Genomic DNA, 25,633 nt, shown 5'->3' on the forward strand with positions numbered 1-25,633 from the left:
GGGCACGTGCATATTCACACACACGCACACACATGCACATAAGGCCTGTTGTGAAGCTGGATTAAGGAGGAAGAGCTCTGTCAGCTCCTCCACAATCCAGGCCTTTGCCATCAAAAAGCCACAAAACCTTTTCTGCACATCAGTGCTTACCAGCATTGTGTCTGGAGGCTTAAACTTCTTTAAAATAGAGCAACGCAGTCTTTTTAAGTAGTGGCTTTACTATTTCAACTGGGTGTTCAATATTTCATCTATAAAATCTGCAGACGTGAGACGCTGAGCTGGGGATCGGACCACAGATCACAGCATGGTTTCTCAATATGAGAATGGACATATTCCCCAGGTTGACGCGTGCTTTGCTTGCATGACATTACTCTTTGAACATCTGAAAGGAAAGCAAATTCTGCGTGTGTCAGGCAAACAGCAAAAGTTCTGAAACCTCATTTATAATTCCTTTGCTGAAATTTTTACCACGATCTTTAACAAATATGAGTGAATTAGCATACTTGTTGTGTGTTAGTTCTAATAAATGTCATAAATATTCATTTTTAAAAAATACAAAGTAAGTAAAGACCATGTGTAAATTTGGGAAAGTGGCATTATTTCATTTGAAGTCTGCGTGAACGCTTTGACATTTGCGGCGGTTTTCTACAACCATTTCCAAAAATGCTGGGATGCTTTTTGAAATCTAAATAAAGCTGCAGTGTAATAATTTGCAATTCAAATGTTGAAGCAGAGAATTTCTTTTTAAATTTGTCCAGTACAACATTTAAAAAAACAACAAGAAAAAAAAAACAGACATGAGACTATAGAAGGGATCACTGCATGGGTTCTGGAAAACCTCCAAAAAACATTATCAGTAAACACATGCGAGCTAAAATGTTACAAGAAAAAATAAAAACAGAAATAATATGAGCAGTTAAAATGTTTTATTTGCTTTATAAATTATAGATGTGGCATCCTCCAGCCTAAAGAAGAAGGTTGGTATCAGAGAACAGCTGGTTCTGATGTGCAGTAGCGCTCACGGCCTTGGTAACTTCCACCACCGAGGCTAAAGGATACTTGCAGGATTTAGGGCAACATGTTTTGGTATCGATCCCATACCAAGTAAATACAGGGCCAGTATTGCTGATCCCAGTACCCAAACTTTTAAGCTTAAGTATGCAGAAACAGTGAATTATGATTTATGAGATCATCATTAGTAGGGCTGGGCTATATCATACCGTTTACGGTAATACCGGTGTAATTTTGGGCAACGATAGGAAAATGAAATATCGCGATAGAATATGGGTTAAACGCGCATGCGCAGTGCCTTTGTTTACATACGCACATGGCGGCGACGCAGAATGAGAAAGCAGATTGTTGAATGAAACAGATGAACCAGAATTGGTTTGTAAAAATGCTGCAACTTCAGTGGTGTGGAACTGGTTTAGCTTTCGTCCGTCAGATACACAACAAAGCACTATTTTTGGTAGCGCGTGCTAGCGGGCCGTCGTTATTACCGTGTTGTTTGGAAAATACGGCACACTTAAAATCAATCCTTTGATTTTTCTGAAAATCGACAGTGCCCCTTATAATCCCGTGTGCCTTATGTATGAATTCTGGTTGTGTTTACTGACCTCGAAACGATTTTATCTGGTACACGGCGCTCGAAAATCTGTCAAATGTTTTAGTGCGACTTTGCTGAGCTACGAAGCCGCACCGCTTGATGGATTGTCGGAGCATTAAAGCTATATTAGGCAGGCGCCTCGCGGAGTGATACGTACTGTGCTTCAACATAATATTACCGTATTGTGTGTGTATAACCTCTTTGTAAGTTTTGTGGATATTATACATGGTTATGCTGAGGATATGTCGGCCAATTTCCACTGGAAATGCCTTTTGGTTAAACTGTCAGCGAGGAATTTGCACTGTTACATTTTTATATAACTTTAATGCACATAGAAAACAGCTGCTTGTTTAAGTGAAAATACATTGATGGGGCTTTTTGCACTAATAAAGTTGTGGAGTTGTAAAGTATTTTGTCTAGTGTCAATTATATCGTCAGTTATGTCGTTATCGCAAATTTTCAAATGTATATCGTGATAAATACTTTTGGTCATATCGCCCTGCTCTAATCATTAGTTTGAAAATTCTGAACACATTTGAATGATCACTCAGTCACTGTGATTCTTACTGTCCACAATAATGAGCTAACACAGCAAAACACATTTCAGATTTTCATGTATTTTGAAACTGGCTTTTCTTTTGGAGACCTCGACTGTAAATGTGTCCGTCTCTTAAAGGACGCTACCGTTCTCTATGAAGCTGTATAATAACTCTTTATTCTGTGACAGGTGAACACACCTGTCAGGCATAAGATCCCAAACACATTTTGTATTTTACCTTCATGCAGCTGGTTTTCATACATTTATAGTGGACATAATATTTCCTAATGCCATTTGCACTCCTCTCTTACACAAGAGTCTTACTTTTACTGTTTTTAACTAACTTCATTTTCACTTTTGTTTTGTTATCACTGCTGTTAATGTATAAATTCCTGCACTCCCTAATAGCATAAGCCACTTACCGGGTGCCTGTGGCACTTTTAATTAACTGGGTCACTGTGTTGTGACTGTACTATTTTTTACTCTTTGTCATGTTGCTGTAACACAAAAGTTTCCCTTGTGGGATAAAGTATCTATCTATAGGAGTTTGGTTCAACTTCCTTTACTAAAATTGTCATACTTGAGTATTTTTTTTAAAAAAGGACAGTCACAGTGAACACACACAAGCTTATCAGATACTTACAGGAACAAAGTATCAGTCCTATCGTGCAAGTAATGATCTGATGCCGATACCAGCGCTAATACTGATGCTGTTAATATTTGGATCGATCTGCCCACAACAACTTTGACTATAGTATGGACACGTGCCGGGCGTCTGGAGGGGGACACCTTGAGCATTTGTGTTTTGTATACAAAACTTCATATTGAGTCATACATTACAAAAATTTACCACAAGCTTCTATATCAATGTGAGCTTTAAAAAATATAGCTTTATTACCCCGGATGCTTCTCTTGGATGCAAGCTGTATATCTAAAGTTCCCTTTTTAGGGTTTGAAAATGACTGCATTGTGTTTTAATTCAATTTCACACAGCATCCCAGCTTTTCTGGAAAAGGAGGGGTGTGTTTAAGAACCATTTCCTTCCCTGGAATCAGGGCAGAAGCTGATAGCCGTGCACACACGCGTGACTCTTATCCTTTCCACAGCCATTAGAGTTGCCGAATACCAACCTGAAGCTGCTTTCCTTGATTCCCACTACTTAATTTACTATTTTGTGTTCCGCCTAAGCAGAAAATGCTAACAGCAGGTCCTCAATAATTGCAACAGAAGAAAGCCAGAACGGAGGTCACGAGAGTTTTCCCTCCATATTTTAACAGTATGCCGCTACAGCAGGACAGTGGGTGTCCTTGCCACGCTAATACGTGGTGTTAATTGACGAAAAGCCCAAAACCTGTGAGCGGCTGGAATTTGAGACTTCTCAAGCATGCTAAAAGGAGGGAGGGGAACGAAAAGGGACAGGGGAAGTGGCAGATAGAGATAATCAAAAAGACAGAACAGCCGCAGTGGGCGCCGAGTGGTTGGGATGGCATTGTTGTGATTACAGAAGCGAAGTGAAGTGTCCTCGTCAGCCGAGAGAGTCTGCTGAAGAGACGTCACGGCTGCTAATTTACTGGTGCTCAACGCTTTACCTATTTCCACTGTCCTTGTGACATTACCACAATGACATGCTTACTAATATCTATTCGGTGCCAGGCAGGAACTTGCTTGAGGAGATGTGAGATTCAAGTGCTTCAATTTACAGTTTGACCTTCACAGAGGCCCGCACAGGATTTAAAGTGTATGATGTCTGCAAATTGACACTGGGATGTTTCCCTTTTGTCTTTGAAACAGAGGAGCTATCAAAAACTGTTCCCACACAAACTGAATATATTACAGTAACTTTATCATTACGTGAATCACAGGAACAGTGTGTGCTTTCACAGCTGGGTTAAACAAAAAAAGCCTCGCGGCACATTTCCTTCCTGTAAAACTGATCAGTATGAACACTATAATTGCCAAAAAAATTAAGCTTCTTTGGCCTGTTAGAAGACTCCATTTTGACATGTGAATGCTTAATGGATCGAGACAGTCTATTCAACACGGCAGAAGCTAAAAAGCTCTTATTCGATAGAGACCGGACCAAGCAAACGAGCCCATCTAATTATCCATTTCCAATTCTACCTGCAGTCTCATTTCGATGTATCACAGGCAGCCCCCCAAAATAATTGCTTTTTTGCAATCTACAAGTTCATTTGCACACATTTTATTGATCAAAATGAGTCAGGAAAAAGAAAACAATCTAAACCTAAATTAAAAGCTTCATTAAATGTGAAAATTGGTCGGGGAATTGCGAACATCTGTTTCTAGCGCCCTGCGTCATAAACTCCAAGGTTAAAGCAAACACCAATTTATGGCGTGCAGTTTCAGGCACGAGCTGGAGCTGTGAAGCACCTTCACAAACACAGCGTAAGTCAACAAGGCTTCAAAAGATTTCTAGGGAGATGTGAGGGCAGGGACTGAAAGCTCTTCCTGCCTCGTGTTTAGCAGGACTCTTCTGCAGTGCAGCTAGGAGCAGTGAGAAAGATTAACCCGACACACTTGGAAACAAACGCAGAGCACAAATCTACAGATGCTGATGTTTTAGAGCAGAGATACCTTCTACTTTGCAAAGAATAACAGTAAAGGGCCTTCTTGCAGGATATAAATCTATTTTTTTTTTTTGGGGAAGCACCGATCTCTCTGCTGGCTTGAGGTGCTTCCATGTTCTCGGTGACCTTGGATCAGCTTTGAAGTGAACTGGCTCCGGTTGCAAGTCGTATATTAACAACCCTCGCTTGAGTGTTTGCAGCCTTGTTTATGACTGCTGGCATCTGAAACAGCCCTGGCATACAGACCGAGGGCAGAGGCCTAGGCGTTTCATTCCAGCGCCACCCCACAATAACAGGAGGTCACGACGAGCAGAGAGCCCAGAGTACGAGGATTTAATACCAAATACCACCTTCCTAGCTTGGATTCGTCTGAGCGACCAAACAAATCTGCTTTGATGTACTCTTTCAAAGTTTTAGAAAGGGATTTATAATATCTAAAAAAAACATAAAGAAAAGATCGTCTTTAGAGTTTTTACAGTGCCCTTGCTTACCTTTGGGATGTCCGGGGTCGCTGAACTCGTACTTCCCGCTCCCAACCGTCCGCAGCATTTGCAGCCCGTTGGGACCGTCCTGATTGTCGGCAGCCGTCTGCTGGCCATGCGCTGCTGCTGCTGCTGCCGCCGCCTGTCCGTTGGTGAGAGGCAGGGTGTGGGGCTGGATGAGGCTGGGGTGAGAGGTTAAGTGGCCGTTGCCAATCATGCTGTGAGCGTTTGGATGAACCACCGGGTTGGCCTGGGCAGTGAGGGCGGATGGTGTGACCGTCGGCTGGGCTGAGGCGTACGGAGGCTGGCTGGGCATGCTCAGCACCATAGAGGGCGGCTGCTGGGTCGACTGCGGCGTCAGCTGGAAGTGGGCAGTCATGAGGGGGTGTTGCGGGGGCACCGGCGTCTGGATGGATGGGGTCACTCCTATGATGGGCGACTGCGCGGTCACGCTGTGGTTGAAAGAAGGCGGCTGAGGGAGGGCGTAGGTGTGGGACAGGAGACTGGGCTGGCTCACCGCCGCCACCGGTGCAGGCCAGGTTGGAGCTGAGGGGAAAGAGGCAAAAAACTACAAATCAATTTCACATTTTTTAACACCAAGACAAAGTCAAGATAAAGACTTCTATGCTGCCGTGCTATTTAGGTAAGCTGCACAAAGCCGAAAGCAAGAGAAGGGCGCTAATTTTAAGTCGTGATATTACGTGATCAAATACAGACAGAAAACAGCATGAGAAGACAGACTCCAGCTTGAGTTGTGTTCCTTACCACGCCACAACTGTCAGTGTGCCGCTCCACTTCAGTCTAAGTTTGTTTTTGACTCGAGACTTAATATAAAACACAAAATATTTGAAGGGATGTACAGATCAGCACCCAAAATCAACATCGTAATAAGATTAAGAGATTTATTTTGCTACAAGATGAACAAATAGCTTCCTGAACGTGAAGGCATACATGTTCATTGCATTCGGCATTTGGCACCATTATCTGTGCAGGAGTCTGTGTTTACCCAGACACTCTGAGCCAATCATTTCTCTACCCCGAGGCGTTAGATGCTGTGGATGTGCTGGGAAGGCCATATTGGACCTAAACGCCGTCTCCCTCCCTCCCTCATCCACTCCAACTCCTTCATCTCTGGCTCCTCCTGCCACGGCCCAAGCTCCAAAAATAGACTAGCGCTCTGCTAAGGGGCCAAAGGCTAAATGACAGCATGAAAAAACGGAACAAAAAAAGAAGAAGAAGCAGCCCGCATTATTCATGGTACTAGCCCTGCAACAGTCCGGGCGGAGATGGATGGAGAGAGAGGGAAAGAGAGATAAAGACAGACATTGCGAATAAAAGGAGAGGTCAGTCCAGTTCATGATTCACGTCATTGAGCCAATCGGCACCAACGCTGCATTTTCATTTCCCTCTTTTGAAGCCCATCTTGATAAGGAATGGTAATCAAAAGTGTTGGTATAATGGTTGCGCATGCTGCGGAGGCTCAAGGTTTTAAAGGAGCAATGGTGTTGACTGGAACATACACACATTTTCCATCTGCCCTGCAGTTCTTTGTTGACTTTTCTTTCAGTCTTTTAAGCGGAAAAATATTTGATGAAAAGAATTTTGCCATCGTGACCCGACAACAACCTAAACTTATAGCGCTCACCTGCAAGGTTTAACAAAAACGAAGAATCCGCGTCTCTAATATTCCCTCAGATTTAACCGTTGAACTCCGCTTATTATTTACTTATTCGCAGAGCAATTTGCTTGAGTGCAAGACTGACATTAAAAAAATAAAAACACGACTATTTTTGTACAAAGAAGCGAAAGTTGAAACAAAACTTCTTTTTCAAAGGCAAACTTTCTTTAACAGACAGAACAGTGAAGTTTCTGTTGAAAGAAACCGTTGATTAATTCTGGCACAGTTGGCAGAGAGCTCTCTGGCAACACAGTTCAGTGAAGTGTGGAGAGGAGCTGGCTTCGTTGCAAACGCCAGTCACAGCTTGGAATAGCGCGCGCACGTGAATCAATATGCAACACTATGCTTGAATTGGAGCGTCATATGCGACAGCGTGCCGGTGCTGGTGACATCTCACTCTCCTCACGCTTCAACTCCAAGCTGTGGTGTGGGTGTGGGGAGCTGCTGTGGCGACGGAGCACAAAAGCTCCACGCCGTCCTAGTGCAACTGCATCGCTCCTGCAGCGAGCAGGCTTCTGCTAAAGAAACATTCCTCGAGTAACTGATCGGCTGTTTAATAATTAATCCGCAGACCACGCAAATTATAATTAGGAGGGGAACTGAACAGGCAGCAGCAGGGGTTGCAACATGTTTTGAACATGATACTTAGCCACCACAGAGTCACAGCTGTTTGTAATCTGGATTTGTCGAGCCAGAATTTCCACCGGAGCGCACGCCGGGCCAGTATTACTCTTAAATGAGACACATTTGTGATGAGCAGGAAGCGCACGGGCCAACAGAACAATGGAAGGAAATTAACAGCTCTAGGGCAGAGCCATTCTGGGTGAGTTCATTACAATAGGAGTAAAAAAACTTCAGCATTGGCTCAACTCGTTACTGTCGGCGCCGTGCGCTGTGCCGCGCTGCTGCTCCGTACACGTCTTAAAGTGGCGTGAACAGAATAAGGTCGACATCTAAATTAGACCTGCTGGAGATCATTTGGAGGACTTTCGCAGTTTTGCTATATCGGTTTGATTGAGGCTAAATCAGCTCCGATTAGTGACACAGTAACGAGGGTGATAAAATGACGGCAAAGGAGGATGGTGGGAGTCTGGAATGTGGGTGAGGGGATGCAGCCGACCCCGCTCACCGCAGTCCTGATGCAAACTGACATTTCTATAATTATATGCCTAATTAAGCTGGTTTATGTAAAGTTAATGTTTATGAATGAACATTATGCATGATTGTGTATGTAAAGCAAGCATATTGCAGAGGCGAGTGGGTTTATTTAGGGCAACGAAAGTCAAGATGGCTTATTAGCACTGGATGCTAGTTTAACTGGCCAGAGCATCTAGATGCGAAGCACAAGTGTAGAGTGTGTGTGTGTGTGTGTGTGTGTGTGTGTGAGTATGCATCCTGCTGTGCGCTCACATGTAATGTACAGCTCTGTAAGCTCATTTTGGGGCTGCACAGAGAACACGGGGCCTGGATTTATGCCTCAATTTGCAGGCAAAGGTGCACCAGTCCTGTTTTTGTTGCTCATCTAATTGTTAGCATAGTAACAATTATTAACTGTTATATGATTTAAGCACAGACTACAGCGGCTCGGACAGGTCAGATCCAACGCAACTTAAGACAGGAAAACACCAGCAAGCAGAAAAATGCTTTTGGAGAGACGATGATGTCACAGAACAGCTGGTGAAATGACATGCTAACAGTAAACTTGTATCTATAATATTACATGAATCACAGGATTAAAACAAACACTACCTGCATATTTTTCTCCCACTTCTTTTGAGGGTGGCTCAGAGCGATGCTTCACATGTTCTGCTCAGTCACAATTTTGTCTCCTCAAAAGCTCTTCTGCTGTGTTTTATGTGCTTTTTCAGCATTTTTCTACTTGCTGAGGTTTTCTTAACCCTTTAACATCACACAGGCCAAATGGCTTTAAGTAAAATCGTCTTTCAAACTACACCCACGAACCAAAGCTAGCTAGCATTACAGCTCAGCGCTTAAGTCTTGTCCCCCTCTTATTGGCACACGCTTCTCATCAGGTGTAGATACATACTGTCATCTCCACAGTTCAACGGTTGGCGGCTGTAGATTAGTAGAAGAGAATATATTTCCTCCATGGAATAACCCTCATCACTTCTTGAAAGAGGCATTGCTGCATATTTTTTTATTTTCTTGCTTCCAGCACCGCCTGCCATTTAGTTCCGTTCTCTTCCAAAGAAGGCAAACATCTCCAGGGCATTGATCTTCAAAACTAAGCAACACCAAAAGAAACTGGATGGATAAACAGCTCTACAGCCAGAGGGAACAATATATACATTTGATTATGAGGTCAACTGTCCCTTTCATAGCACTCTACTCCTACAGGGAGATCTGCTACCATGTGACACACAGGAAGAGTCGGGAGCACAGTGTGTAAGTGGACTAGCTAAATCTCCTCCTCCAGGGTCACCCATACAGCCTCGCATATTGCAGGTCCATCGGGAACACAAAGGCGCAAATAATGTTGTATTAGACTACCTCGACAAGCCGGCGCGAGTGAAAAGACGAGCCTAATTGAAAAAAAAATACCCTGGATTTGAATCAGGCTGCTCCTTTTTCAGTCTGCAGCTTCTCATCATGTGGTCACATCAGCACAAAACACCTACCGGACTTTTTACCTTTCCCATTTTCTTTAAATATATATGTATGAAATAAATATTCATAAAAAAATACAAACACACATGTACCTTTCTCAGAATTGGCTTCATCCCTGTTACATGTGTGTGTGTTTGTGAATGCTGTGCGTGTGATTCATTACCGGTGGGCTCGGCATCTCGATGTTGCTTAGCAGGGGGCTCATCTGTATCCCACGGTGTGAGCTGGTTTATAGGAGTCTGTCCCCACCTCACGCCTGGAGCCAGCAGCAGTCCCGGGGCCTGGCTGTCTCCGGGAGACAGTCCGGAGACCTGCAGCACGGTGACACAAACAACAGTGCCGATTAGGGGATTATATGGGAGGGGGAGAGAAGAAAAACAGGAAAAAAAAAGGAAAAATGTGTCACATCCTTCACTAAGCATGTTTATATAAAAAAAACACCTGTTCCTTTATGATGTGAAGAGAAAAAGTGACAAATGACAGCAATCTCAACTGTTCTTTAAGGTCTTGAAGTGAGCCATGATGATGGTAGAGAGGTGTATAATTAGCTGTGAGTGAGTGATGATTACAGACTATATAACAGGAACAAAGGGGGGAAAAAATCCTGTTCGGGGCCTCAAGAATCTTAGCAATGTTTCTCTTGTTGTATACCGATAACAATTAAACTTTCAGGCGTGGGCTACATTCAGATTCTCCCCTGGAGATTTTCTTTATCGTCTTCCGTGTTGAATTATTAACATTTTTGTTCATTCAAGCGAGATAATAAAATTGTGAACCAAAACATGACAAATAGATTCAATAAGAGAGAAATCTTTTTCTCGGGGACGGGAGACAAGAAAAATGTAATTTCAAAAAAGAAAATGAAAAGCTAGCTTACAATGTGCGCGCTGGGTGGGCGAATCAAACTTCACCAAACCAAACTAAGAGTTCCCCGAGCCTCTCTTTGCACCCACGTCTGTAATATTTTGCTCTTGTCGGGCAGTAAGAAATGTTATCAGGCAAGCGCAGGCTGATGAAAACACAGGGTCAATCACCACTGGACCTCTGAGCAATATTCGCCTCCCCTAACTCCAGTTTTGGACGCACACTCTAACAACCAGGCGGGGAGAGAGGGGGCCTCCCTCCCCGCCCTGCTCACACCAGAGTTAATAGAAAAGACCTGGTCACCAGGCCCCTCCTGTGGCCCGGCTGATCCCTCCATCCCTCTTTCTCCATCCCTCAATTCCATTATCCCCCCCTGACCCGGCGTCCACTTCATCAAGCACGCCATCATGCATTCCAACAGCTGTGTCGACAAAGCCCGGCAGAGCGCGGACTCACCGCACAAAGACCCAAAAAGGAAAAAAAAAAGCAATCCAAACAATTCTTCCCGCGGTGAATTAATGTGCAGCTTTACATACTGGATCGATCCCATTCCTGGAAAATGTCCCTCTTTTGCTTGAATATGGATTTATCTCAGCTTTGCAGGACCTTTAACACCAAGATATTACTCTGTATTGATGCAGCGCCACCGTCTGCTGTCTAATAAACAGCTGCACAATAGCAGACAGGTTCAATGAGCGTCACTTACTTGATAAATCTATACTGAAAGTTATCTGACAGTTCGTATGTGTTTGGAGGGGAGGAGGAAAGGGGGGGGAAACAGAGGAAACATCTAAAGGCAAAATAGAAAACAGTGTGATGGAGTGAGAGAATGGAGGCGGGTTTAGGGGGGAGACAGGCTGTCAGGTCTTTCTGTCCATCTCAACCTGTCGACTTCAGACAAGAGAAAACTGAAATGGTTTACTCAGAGGATGCCCTAAGCGCTCGATTCCATCCGAGAGCCCTGGAGACTTTGGGAAATAGAGAACGCCGACCATTTTCAAGGTGTGGACTTTCCCTGTGCTTTCTGTGGCCCACTATTTATTTTAATGAGCATTTTTTCCTCCTCTGCTGTGTGTGTTTCACTGTACTCCTCTCCAGCCATGCTTTACTATACAGGCAACTCCTCATTAACTCGCAGTATTGACTCTCTTACATTCTTTTAGCCCTGCACCTGACTCGTGGCGTTCTCTCATTAATACGCCTCGTCCATTTATCCAAAACAGAAGGCAAAAAAGAAAAACAAAACAGGAAACAGGAAAGATCTCTTCTAGTGAAAAGCAATCCGTCTGTCACGGTTTTAGTGCACCAGGTAAAAGAGAGAGAGGGAAAAAGGTTCTTAGTCAGCGCCATCACATTGACAGCATATCAGCTAGACTCAGGAACAATCCTGACTTCAAAATGATCAAGGTTAGATAGGAAATACACACACACACGCAGACATATACACAGTGGAAACACAGGTGTGCATGTACACACAGCAGGTGGAAATACAAGCACGCACACACACAGAAGCCAGGAGATATCAGGAGGGATGTTTATTAAGATGGCAGACTTGCTGCAGGCAGGCAGGAAGGTACTGTAGGTTCTGGGACAGCGCCTGCCATTTTCTCTCAATTTTATTTGCTCTCCCTATTTCCAGTCCCCTCCTCCCTGGCCACCCATTATCACCGGGCAGCAGATGGTTTCCTCTGACTTGACAAAAACCATGCTGGAGAAGAGGAGGGAAGCCAGATAAATAATTCCAGAGCCGTGCCAAACCATTCTGTGTTTGTTGTCGAGCTGGCCGGGGAGCGCTTTCTGTACGTCCGCATGCAACATCCGTGCATGCGGACGTGCAATGTGGCGCTTTAGAAACAAACACCCGCTGACACCTATGCACACAAATCTGCACACATAAGTAAACGTAAACACGAGCGATGATCTTAACCAGTCGTGAATCTTTTTTTCTTATTGTTATTGTTACTATTTTGGTGGGTGGGCTCATATGTTATTATAGCCTCAAACATCATGTTGCTATATAAAGACAGTGAAGTATAAAGTCACACTTTGAGTTGTAACTCGAGGTCCTTCGTTCTATGTTTTGATAGCCGGTCCAGCTGCACATACGTGCTAATTCCTGAGAGTGCTGTATTTAAAAGTGCCGGCCCTTAATGGATTTATTAATGAAAATGAAACGGCGACCTCCCCCAAGAGTGTTGGCAGAGGGCAGTGTAGTAGAGTGCAGTCCAGACATGTCTGTGCAGGCTTACAGTAGCATGTGAGAGTCACATTATCCTGGTTAAATAAAGGTTAAATAAAAATAAATAAAATTAGAGAGATGTTCCGCACATTTTGCAACGCGAGTGAGGGCTAATGGTTGCAACTCCATGGCCAACACATTAGGTTATTTTGGTCCGGGATTCTGGTGCTCTCGTGGGAGATCCAGTTGCCCTTAATGTTACAGCACATTTATGTAAACTAACTCGTTTTTTGGGTCAATAAAAGACCTGAGTCGAGAGTACTTTTAACTACACGGGCTGATCAAAGCAATATTTCTCATACCTGAGACACTGAGGCAACTCTAAAGAAAACAAAAACTGGAAATCTTTAGATTTTAAATTCAAAACCTCATAAACTCACAAGCAGTTATTCAGTTTTCTGGACCGAATAATCAGTTTATCAACTATTATTTCAGGTCTAACACATAACAGGTCAGCTTCTGCAGAGGTGCATAATGCATTAACAGCTTGGAACATTGCTATTAAAATGTGCATCACTGAACTTGCTCTATATTTAACAGGAACTCTGCATATTTTGCTCACTGCTGTACTGCAAAACATGCAATCTGAATTTGAAGCAGCTATCCATCTGCTCCTCAGGCACACACAGCAAAAGGAGAAACATCCCCCACCCTTCCTGAACCTCTGAGTGTTGCAGACATGTCAGAATCGGTGCGTCGAAGAGAGGAAGGAAGATAAAAATCGAGACGAATCAGGCCCGAACATACGCCCGTCCTCCTCGCCTGGGCAGCGGACACAGCGGTCATATTCTGCTCGCCGTATCGGCCGTTTTCTCGGACACGGCGAACACTGACATCTGTCACTATGTGCGCTCTACCATCCTGCAATAGCAGGCAGCATTATTGTGCTTACCAGAACCTCTTGCCACTGGCTGCCATCTGCTATGAGTACATATAGGAGGGGCCTTGTGGTGATCCAGGGCTCTGGGCTTTGATTGCTTTGAGTTATCCACAACATCCACATCCAAATAAACAGAAAAGCGTTTGCTCATGGCTTTGTGTTTGCCTTAGCATTTTGTTCGAGCCAGCCCTCGTCTGTGAGAGTTATTGCACCGGTTCAATCCTATAAAAACACCGAGTCGGACACCAGGCGAAACCACCAGCACGGACATGCTGCATAAGCTCCGGCACTTTGTACCTATTGTGCTTCTAATATGGGCCCGGCATTCATTAGCCTAAAGATACAGGGCTTCGATCCAGCTGAGAGAAATTACTTCATTGCTCGACTTGGGGAGAAACTGCAGGAAAGAGCAAAAGAGAGCGACAGAGAGAGAGAGGGATGAGTATGCCTGTAACGCCCAGATCCCATTGGGGGTAAACAACATTACAGCACACACTGATCAAATCAACTAACTGCTACAAGATTTAATAACAGGTCTGGGTGGAAAAAACACACACAAAAAAAAAAACAGGTGTAGCGAGAGCAAAGCCGCTTTTGCAAAAGAAGGGAAAAGAGGAGGAGAGGAGGAGTGCTTCAGGAGGGCCTTAAATGGAGCAATGGGCTCCCACAAACACACCGAGCTGGTCAATAACAATACCGCATTGAAAAGCTAATCTTGTGAAATGTCATTAGCACAATTGCCAGACACAATGAGATAGCGATGTGCGGCGTGCAGGCCGGTGCTATGTACACAGGTTGATTGTGTTCTACCTTTTAAAATCCTGTGTTGTAGCGAAGGGGGAGAAACACGGGCTACAAGTGAGGAGGAGGGTCGCCGTCGTGCGAAGTCAATCACTCGCTGTGGTTATCAGGTGGCCAGTGTGTAGCTGTTTTACAGGACGGGTTCGACGGGACCGAGAAATGTTCGTGGGCTCTTTGCTGGTTGAACAGGAGTCGCCATTATGGTTTCATTTATATGCAATAAATAAATAAATAAATAAATAAATAATCGCACTCTTCCCCTCCCCGCCTGCTATCAGACTGCTGTCTTTGGGGAGATGCACGCACACAACTGTAATCGTAATCAAAATTTCAATAACAGAAGTCACTGCCTTGCTATATTGGATGAACCCATAAAAATATCACACTGTAATTCCACACTATGAACAGATACCCCCCTCCCTCCCAAGAAAAAAACAACACTGTATGCTGGTAAGGAAATGAAATTTTACTCTAACAGAATGGCTTTTTCTTCCCTTTGGCTGGGCATGGAGTGATACAGTGAATTTGGTTGAAATGTGGTGGGTGATGGAAATAATGGCTCTCCCCGGAGACAAGAAACAGAAAGAATGTCAGCGAAGGAAGGACTGAAAGATTGAGAGGCAGAGTAAGACAAACCCATCCATCATGTCGCCTTTTATCATTACCTTTGACAGATCATTTTCAGCTTTTCTAAAATAGAGGATGGGGGGGAAAGAAAAAAAATCTTCTTTTTCCTCCTCCTCCAACTCAAAGCTCCAAACCAAGTGTGGTCCCAAACTGACCAGGAGCGTGAAGAAGTGGACAAAAGCGCACAACTCATTTTCTTTCGGACATTATTCACTTACTGTAGAGAGGTATCTCCTTTCCATGACAACGCGCTGACACCTAAATGTGGAGTGGATTTGTTCTGGACTTCCGTCATAATAGTGCTGAATGCTGGAGCGAAACCACGGGGCGGCTGTGTCCAATCTATTAGAGTGGAACATAGCAGAGCATCTCACAAGTAAACAAAGAGACTACTGCGCCATTTTTGGCAGCCATCTTAAAAAGCGAGCGGCGCACCAACGTGCCGAACAGCCTGGTGGCATAGATGGCGAAGGCGCGTATTCAGTGTGATGGCTGCGCGCTGAAAACATGGAGAGGAATCGAGGTAATGCTGTTTTTACTCCGACCGGTCCAGCGAAATGTCTTCAAATGCTGCGATTAGACGTGTCGAGCGCATTGTGGAAGCGCTTTTCTCTAAAATTGAGAAGCAAATCTTTGTTTTAAAAACCTTATTGTGAATGCGAAGGTGTTTTAGCCTTACCGAAGCACAAAATGTGTTACAGTTTACCTACAGGTTTAAACCAATTTAAACTGAAAAAATAACCTTCTGTAGATGCTTGTGACTGCAAAAACTACAACTCCAAAGTACTTTTACATTATTATTATGCAATTTTTGCATTACTTTCAGTCTGTAAGCTTTGGTATGCCAGCTATCACAGCCTTTTGGAAACTCCAGAACGCCATGTTTCAAGTCTGCATTTGGACTCGAATGCACGAAAGATTAAAAAGTTACTTTTCTTTAAAAAAAAAAAAAAAAAGTTATAGATGTGGAAAAACAAGGCAGAGGAAACGCAGGTTGCCTAAATAACGTCCAAGGTTAAAGACAAAGTTTATTCAAAGAAAAATAAAGGGGTGGGGGGTGCAAGGAAGAAAAAAAAACAAAGCTCAGGGCCTAACTGGAAACACAAAGAGACGGACGAGTGGAGGGTAAACCGAAAAAAGCAAAAACTGACAGGAGAGAAGCGGGACTCGGGGTTCTTTTCATTATGCTAATATATGCTGCCTCATGTCCCTTTTCCTCCCGTGACCCTGAAGCCGTTCCCTCTCCGTCACCACAGAGGATCCAAATCCCTTAAATACACCTTAAGGAAACGAGGAAGCTTTCAGAGGAGCCTTCATGCGTAGATGGCACACTTGCACACGTGCACGTAGTCACGCTAGTCGTGCGGTTTACCCACCAATAACAGTAAAACAATTATGACACAAGATGCAACATCACACCTAACACATTATAAAGTACAGGGTAATGTAACTGCAGAGTGTTGCAGCATCACACAAATCAACTGCATTTTTAAATGTATCTCTTTAATGAAATTACATATCTCAAAACAAGCAGTTTGACAGCTGACAACTACACCCGATACCGACGCCATTAAACCGAGTTTAATATTTCTCGTCAGGAAGTTTCTGGTTTTTCTGCAGTGACGTCACTCCTGAGTCCAAAAAGTCAGGAAAGTGAGCATAAACAGGATTGTTTTGGTTCTTAAGGTAGATCCACTCACGTATTACTAGCAATACAGCGTAATACTTGGCCTGGTCAGTGCTCTGCGCATGGCTTATTTAGCGACAACAGAGTACAGATGAAAGGTTTTACAGCTTTACTACTGTTTGCTTCCGAGTGGTAAATCGGAGTGGAAGGGCCGTTCCAGATTAAAATTCTGACTGGGAACGCAGAAATTCCGACGTTATCTGGAACAAGGCAGGGCATAAGGAAGTCATGGGTGGGGAAACGGCAATGACAGGAAGTCATCTAAAGAAATCACCTAAGCCACACAACTAGCAAAATGAAATAGGAAGTGAAAACGAGGAGCGACAAGGACACAGACAACACAGAGCGACAGTGAGAATCAAGGGCACCGTGATCTCTCGACATAAAACAAAGCCCTAACAAAGGTCTACAGAAATGCCACATCCACAGTCACCATCTGGATTTCAGAAATATCACTTTATACCACACTAATATCAGCCGTTACCGGTTGCTGACTGGCAAAGAAATACACTGAAAATTTGAAAACTAAACACAAACACAGCGCACATCCTTCCAGGCACCAACACTTAATACTGACCCCCAGCAGCACAACAGACAAACACAATGAAAACACGAGCGCCTGGTGGATATATATATGCTGCTGATGCACCACAGAAAGGGATACTGATACAGGCTCTATAATTTGAAGCCGCGGGCCAAACAAGTGAAGGGGAACGGACTTCGCTTCCACTAAAATTCCAGCTAAGACACTCCGACAGCTCCTGGCTTGATGCACACGTTCCAGAAAAGAGAAGCGTGATCGCAGGGGCGAGGCCGACAAGCTTCAGTGGAAAAGCAGGGCTGGAAACCCCGCCTAATATCCCATGAGTGCTTCGAGGTTGCAGCGTTTGCCCTCCAAACCCTACCTCAGCCCCTCTTCTTTCTTTGTTTTCTTTTCCTTTTCAGACCGAGTAAGTGGCTAGGCCGCTACAGTACTGTGAACATGTCTTAGCTTTGGGACCGAGCGGCGTGGTGAGGCTTTTAGGGAGGTTGACCAGTGCTTGGACATGTGAATCGCGGAGACATCCTAATGTCATGGTAACACCTCCCAAAGGAGAGTGTCAGGAACCATGTTGCCCTCCTTCGGATCAGCCTGGGATAGTTAAGAGACACAGGACTCCGGCAGGCCGTGACCCTGCCTTGATATGTGGCGAGCGTTTTGGGAACAAAATACCCACGGCCTGTCACGGCGACAGCATCAGAGACGAGTGTGTAACTGTTATCTGTGGGTGAAATTGAGGCAAAACGACTGCTACGTGTGGCCGCGGGTGCACACATGCCCAAGCCACAATGTGTGGCTGTAATAAATGAGCGTTAACTGGGCAAACAGCCATTTAGTGCTAAAGAATAAATTGAATTTATATTGATATTGCAATATGAAGGGAAACAATATCTGCTTTGCCAAGAGAGCAGCAAGGGGAGCTGTTAAATGCATTTTTTACAATGCATGCAATCAGCAAGCCAAATACTGGGATGTTCTGGGCAGACAGACCAAATAGCAGATTCCTGGGGAGAGTTTATGTGTCAAGACCAAACGAAATGACTTCTTTACCACCATATACATTTGCACTTCACACATTGCTATGGCTTTACAATCGGTGGCACAGTGCATCAGCGTTACCTTGACTTTTGGATGCTTTGTGAATGTGGCTGCTTCTGGAACAAGCGACGCCATTTATTCTGTTATGCACGAAAACCCGTTCCTCCCTCTGTGTTACCAAGTTGTATTAGCAGCGGCTAAAGAATTTTTGAATCAAACTTCTTTTTTCTTTTCTACAAAAAAATCAAGGACGAGTTAGCGGCAGCGTTCGATAAATTAGTGTCGAACTTCAATTTGTGAGGAGAAGCTATAAACTTGTGTTTTGACCTCTGATGTATTCTGTCAGCCTGACCATAACCTCACACTCCACTTAACACTTATTTCTCTATAATGGTAACTGTCAAAGGGATGTGATGGGAAGGCAGAATATGTTACTCCTGTGAGACACTCACTTCACACAGCATGGAGGAGGGTTTAATCGAAGGAGAGCAGAGTTCTCTAGCTAACGTGTCTGCTAACAACAGCTCAATGCTGCCCAGAAAATCTTCTTTATCTTTATGGGAATTCTTTGGCTTGGTGTTTATAGGAATCTGCTAATGAGATGGGAAAAAATAAACTAATAGCATCTAGAGTCAAGAGAGGGACTCTTGCAGGTATAAAGCATTTGATCTACATTCCCTATTAGCGTGCATGCAGTGTATATAAATGTGTTTTATTGGCTTTTGCTTGACATGATTTGGCAAACAAAAAACAAAAATGCATTTGGTCAATAGAAAGGATAAGTACAGAAGAGGGTTTTGGCCGGCACTCTTGTCGGCCTGACAAATTGCCCAAATTTGTCCTCCCCAATAGCTGATTTCAAATCAGATGGCATTAAAATAAGCAGAGCTGCATTTTGTTTAACCACCCATCCAAATCCACCGGATTTAGTTTGCCAGAAATGCACATGCTGAAGCATTTTACAGTGTTACATCACCTCGGCACCCAGAAGGCAAAATCTCTAATCAGACTACAAGTGTTGTAATTAAACTGAAAATTCAGGCGCTGCCAGTGGCCACTATTTGCTGTGAATGTGCGTAATTATCGCCGCAGCGCTGCGGCATTATGGGCTCACAATGGCCAAGTTTATCAGCTCTACTCAGATGAACTCTGGACACTGAAATGAATATGCCAGTTGGCTGAAGAGTGCCTATCACCTTTCATCGAGGTTTCGGGGGGGGGGAGGCAGTATAAAGCGAGGTACGGTGGAAATAAAACTCTTCACTGAGGTAGATAACAGTGTTTTCACTTAAGAGCTTTTCCAGATGGAACAGCGTGTTCAAATTTGAGCATCACATGAAAACAAAGCAAAAAAACGTGTTCTAAATGCAGATTCATTTTTATGTAAGCAGCGTGACTTGTGAGAGGGATATGGTCTTCAGCCTGGGACTTTTATCAGTCAAGAAGCAGTGCTCTCGCAGCCATATGTGTAACCTGTGGTGGTGTTGCAGCCTTTGAGGTTTGGGTCTTGGAACTCCTGCCCTGCTCCCCCAGGGACTGAGAGGAGGCTAAAAGACTGGTTTTATCCCACAAGATGAAGTGGTCAGTGCAGCTCTGTGCTTCTGCAATCACAGGGGGGAGTCCAAACAGCGCGCTGCTTGGGGTAAGATATAAACCGGAGAGACATGCTGGGATCATTAGAAACCCAAGTCTCCTAAAGAAACTGAGAAATAGCCATGAACTACACAGCGGCAGGTGGATAAACAGACCTTCGCTTGAATTATGGGAGGATTTTTTTCTCTTTCTCTTTTCTTTTTTTTTTTTATTTAAGCAAAAGACTTTTCTGTTTGGAGCCGCCTTTCAACTGCCTGTGAATGAGCTTCTCTTGATTTGGCCTAATGTTGTTGGTTTTTCAAATGCTAATGCCGCTCTATACAGATGGCAAAAGTAATTTCAAGGTCCATCTCCGGTGTTACTGTGTTGAAAGTTACAATTGACAAGTGAAATTAGGATGTTTTTGCAAATCGGCCGATGTCTACAAGCTTGTTTTGATTCTTAACAGCACTTTTTAAAAAAAAAACTATTTGTTCTAAATCATCTCATCTCCTCGTTACAATGCAGATAAATACTTTAAAGAGAAAACTAGACATTGAATGGTATACAAAAAAAATTCCTCACAATCATGTATTCTGACCACTGCGAGGATGAGAAATCTATTTTTGTTTTTATTAATAAATGCTAGAGAAGGTCTGTGCAGTCTGCGAGTGTATATTTCAAGAGGTAAAATCGATGCAGTGTGCCTGTCAATGTTGCAGTGCAGACATATTCTCCGCTTCCTTTGTTTTCTGCTTTCAAAGTGTCCACCTCTCTTCAGTAAACTCATATTGCAGTTAAAATGCGACCAACAGCATCATTGTAAGGAATCCAAAGGCGAACGCGTCAGGGAGAAATTCCTCTCGTTAGCATTTGTGTTTTTTTTTTTACCTTAAAACTGAGAGACTCAAGGTTTAGTATTCACTTTAGTCAGAGTGCCAGTGAAACAGGCGTACCTAAAAAACAAAAGTGTTGCTTTGGATCACTTTAACAGGTATACACTTATCACATCTGAGAAGGCTGTACTTCAAAAAAAGTAGGGAGGTCTTTTAAAGCCAATATTTACTCCTGTTGGCATTTATAAAATCATTTTTACTTTGTTCTTTCAGTTTACTCATTTGTTGTGTGATAGTGCAAGAGATTAAAAGTGTTTCTGCTTTGTGAACACAGACAGATAACATTAATATTCATGAGTTAGATGATTAATCACCAACACGGATGAGTCATGTTATAAAAAAAGGTCCTGCAGCCAAATATATAACTAGCATGCTCCACAGAAGTGGGCCTTCATACTTGGAGAGTGTTGCTTTGCCTACTGATCCACGACAAACATCCATTGCATACCACAGTTATGTTAGTCTGCGATTATGCGGCAATGCATGGAGGCAGCAATGTTCTAGGAACTGTTAACCTCTGCAGTAAGAATGCATTTGAAGCAGTTTTTTAAGTAAGGGCTTCGATGGACTTTATCTAGAAGCTCCCTCCTGTTGGCCAGGAGTGTGCACCTGTCCTTTTCACTGTAGCCGAATGACTCGATGATGTCTCTGGACTTTAATAGCACCTCTGTTGTCAGTGATAGCGTCCGCGCTGTGTGCGGTTTCCCCCTCACATGGTCCTGCACACCTGCACACCGTGCACTTGTTGACGGCAGCTTGTAATCTGAAATAGTCTGCAGAATTGAGCTGCTAAGTCCCTTGCAGGAGTGGGACACGGTTATGGCTGGAAGGAAAGGACGAGGAGGAATAAGAGGGAACATCTTCCCTCCAGCTTATTGAGCTGTCAGGTTTCAGTCCCTATCAGAGCGCATTGATTTCCTGCCTCATATTTGACTGTACGTTCTTTTCTAAGTGTCTTTGACAAGAGCGCTTCACATAATGGGCCCTGCTTTGGTGGTTAAGACCACATCACGATGCCAGTCCACATATTGATCCGTGTTGACACTAAGCATAGTTCTTTATTTAAATGGATCCATAACAGGGTAACCGGGCTCCTGCTTCACACTATGATGTTTAATGAAAAACTATCGCACTGTATATCGAGTGCGACACAGTGGAGTCATCCCGAGCTAACACAGGGGCGACACAAAGACAGCAAAAGTGCTTTATGCGTGTGTGTGTGTGTGTGCATGAGTGAGTGTGTGTAGATTTAACATTTCCCTGCAATGAATCTTCTGTGAATTTTAAAGAGCCAACTTAAAATTATATTTTTGCATTAGCATTTCAGTGACCTTTCCAGCACTCAGTTCTGCTGTCAAAAACTATACTGTGGGGAAGGAATACACCAAATGAAGCAGGATAAACTTTAAAAAACTGATAAAATTAATATTAGGCTTGTCTTGGAACACTTGCAGTCAGGAATGGCTGTATGAAAAAGATATTCACAGTAGGTTTATTTTAATATCAAAAGGTTATTCACCAAGAAAACTAAATACGTTTCTGTATCTGAAAATAATGTGCATTATGGATCGGAGGTATTTAAGTATAAGGTTAGAAACAGATCAGTTGTCTTTACAGAGCTTCATCAAATCCTCAATGTTTCTGGGCTGTTACTTAGATATACAAAGCTTCACAGTATTGTATGAGGCCCAGGCTTTAAGGGGGTTTCTGTAAATAGTTGTCATTTTTTTCACCAAGCTATTTGCCAATGGTATGGTAGCTGATCGTAGCCTTATGAAGGTTAGAAATCTTGTCCATGATGTCCTTGTTCTTGAGAGCTCTTTGTTCTTTCCCATGGTGGTAAGAAAAAAGATGTCGACATGTTACAAGAGATATCCTATTCAACAAAGTGGTGCAATCTATAAATGGACTGGTTGTTATACACCGCTTTTCTACTCTACTTGAGCATTTTATACACAAAAGAATTTTTTTCTACATACATAAGTGATTTCTGTCTAACATTCAAACACATTCACACTGATGAATGCATCAGGAGCAACTCGAGGTTCAGGATCTTTGCCAAGGACACTCTGCAGACTGGAGCAGCTTAATCGAAGGGATCGAACCACCAACATCCCAATTAGTACCTGACCTGCTCTACCTCCTGAGCTATGCTAATCGACCATACTAATCCATACTAAAAAAATAAAAATAAAAATACTACCCAACAAACATTATTATTGGCACTAGTACTGTCTTCACCTCCTCCAGCTTACAAACAAGTTCACACAGCACCACTGTGGAATTTCGAGAGGTCAGCAAAGCTTCTGTTTCAACAAAATGTAAGTAAGACAAAATTCTCATGTAAATCTTGTTAGAGCACATGTTTAAAATGAGCTGTTTAACTATTAGCAGTTTTCTGACAGCCATATTAGCCATCGCTTATGCTATTAAAAGGTAGCAAACATCAGCAACGGCAAATAATAAAAGAAAGTTCATGTAGGAGCCAGCACATGTTCTTAGCCCTAAACCTACCCTAATAACTCTACACTGGGAGTACACAGCACTACCTAAGACTACCTAAAAATATATTTTATTTTTTCATTACCTTAGAAGTTGTGAGACAACTGAAAAATTTTGTTAAAAAATTATTAAAAGTTGTGATGATATTGTTTCTATTGTTCTCATCTTTTTAAAGAAAAGATTCTCTGCTAATTTTTTGTCATTTTTTCCGTCTGATGTATTGAAAATGTTGCCGATTATCGAGTTTGAAATTCTCGTGTTGCTGTTGATTAGCGTCCTTTAACCAAATTCTTGCAGATCAACAACTTATTTTAATTTATAGTTGTGTCAGAATGTTTTATTTTGTATTTATTGTTGTTCATAATGTATTTGTTAATGTATCTTTAGGCTGCTCATTTATTTGTATGTGAGAATAATTGGTTGTTCGACATGATTTAATAATTACTTTCACACACACACACACACACACACACACACACACACACACACACACACACACACACAGACACACACACGTGGAGATATAAATTTCACAAAAATGTGTTTTTTGACTAAAATTTGCATCTTTACAATCCTCAGAAAAATTCACAATCCTGCCCCAGAAATCACATCGTAAACCTTATAACACAGAGGCCGCCATATTATATCAAAATAAAACATTTGGAGCAGACCAAAAAATGGGTTGTGCTTTTTATAAAGACAAGACCTCATAATGGAGATATACAACGTGCATGCAGAGCACATTGCTCGTGAGAACATTTGCAATCTCTCGGCCATGCCCGGACATTAGTAGGAGTCATTAGGCCCATTTAAATGAGGTTGTTAAGCCAATGAAATGAGGCCATATATTTGAATGTAGAAACAAAAGTAAGAGTCTGCCATTTCTCACTGGTACACAATGTCTTCACAGTGAAAGATGTAATAACTCTTGCTGAAGGGAATAGCTTGGGTGAAACAGTTTGGCAGTCAAAAGTCACCAGTCCCAGTTCACAATGCCCTCTATCACAAACACATATTCAGAGCAGCAGTAACTGCAACAGCAGCTTCAGCATGCTGGTAGCGTTGCATGCTGAACGTGATGAAACCATTAGGATGCCTTTAATTAGATCGTTTTCAGCTGCCTGCAAAATGCAAGTTATCTTAATGTGTGACCTAATCTACAATAGGACATGGTATTATTGTAATCCTCACAATGATAATGCATAAACCGTGACAAATAAGCAATTTAACCACACTCTAGCATTATCACATATTTGTCTTTCAGTGGGGATTTGTAATATTTTGTAACATAATTGGCCTGATCTGATGGTGATCAGAGGAAGAACAAAAAGAAACAAACGGTCACTTCTGACTGAAAACTTTAACCAAACAGATTAATATTCCTCTGCAGATGTTAGTGGGTTTAGCTACAAAACAACTCATTAAAGTACAGTAAAAATAATAATAATATGGCCTTAAAAAATCTACCTGGTAAAGGCAGAGGACTGAGTGTGGGTATAGTTACGAATGTACAATAACCTTTGCAGGAAACATTAAGCTAATTATGGTCTTTCCTGTCTAATTTTGCAACAACGTAGCTCATGATGTTGGTATCTGAACGCCTGGAGTGGGATGTAGAGTGGGGTCACTTAATAAATCATTAGAATCTGGCTTACATCCACTGAAGTCTTCAAGGTCAACTTAATGATGTATTGGTTGAAAATTGACAAAAAGCATTATACTCCACATAGAGTAAGTACCATATATAGATTTTAAATATCGTGCCACATTTGACCTCTGACCTCTCCTACAAGGTCAATACACTGATCTGAAGCTCAACATCATGATAATGCTATTAGAGTAAGAGGTACAGGTTTTCACACTGACAAAAACATGCTGGCATAGGATACTTATTAAGTTCAGCTGATTTATTTAATTTATTTAGATTTATTTTTACATTGCAGTGACAGGTTACAACTGTTAAATAAGTAACACATTTCAATACGTGTTACTGTGGTCCTGAATAAGTGTCTTTTATTTCTGGAAAACAAAATACACAAAATTTAAACTGCTTTTACTAAACAGTGAAATGTATGCCACACAAGTACTTGTTTTTACTACAAACCTCATTACTACATTTAAGTTTAAGCTCAAATATATATAAAAAGACATTACAGACCCGGGTCATCCACTGTTTGAGCTGTTGCTGTCAGGCAGGCGGTGTATAACCAGGGCAAATTAATTTAAACAGCTGTTACCCAGCAGCAATTACTACACTCATCAAAGCAGTAACATAAGTCTGTTTGTGGAATTAGGCATGAGTGCAATACAACCTGTCTATGCCTATTGTGCGGGTGTGTGTGTGTGTGTGCATGGGTTTATCTTTCTTAATTATTATTATTATTTACTGCCATTTTTAGACTAATGCTTTTTTAATGAGTGCACAAGGATGGGATTAGCAATTTTAATTTTGTAATTTTAATATAC

At 42.6% G+C, this 25,633-nt stretch overlaps 1 protein-coding gene across 6 annotated transcripts in view; it reads right to left on the reverse strand.

Annotated features, from left to right (window-relative positions):
* The window catches only part of klhl29 (kelch-like family member 29), a 254,720-nt gene that overhangs the window by 115,981 nt on the left and 113,106 nt on the right, over positions 1-25,633 (reverse strand). For 5 of the 6 annotated variants that reach the window (XM_084953380.1, XM_084953381.1, XM_084953377.1 and 2 more), the window contains 2 exons: positions 9,684-9,831; positions 5,224-5,760 (listed from right to left, as the gene is read on the reverse strand). In XM_084953380.1, the coding sequence (XP_084809506.1) occupies positions 5,224-5,760; positions 9,684-9,831 (685 nt within the window). Of the gene's footprint in view, positions 1-5,223; positions 5,761-9,683; positions 9,832-15,149; positions 15,385-25,633 lie in introns of those variants that run through there. The other variant, XM_084953382.1, reaches the window with a different exon arrangement.

The sequence above is a fragment of the Perissodus microlepis genome, chromosome 15, assembly GCF_051167445.1.
Source record: "Perissodus microlepis isolate ML-2025 ecotype Zambia chromosome 15, ASM5116744v1, whole genome shotgun sequence".
NCBI classification, from domain to species: Eukaryota; Metazoa; Chordata; class Actinopteri; order Cichliformes; family Cichlidae; genus Perissodus; species Perissodus microlepis.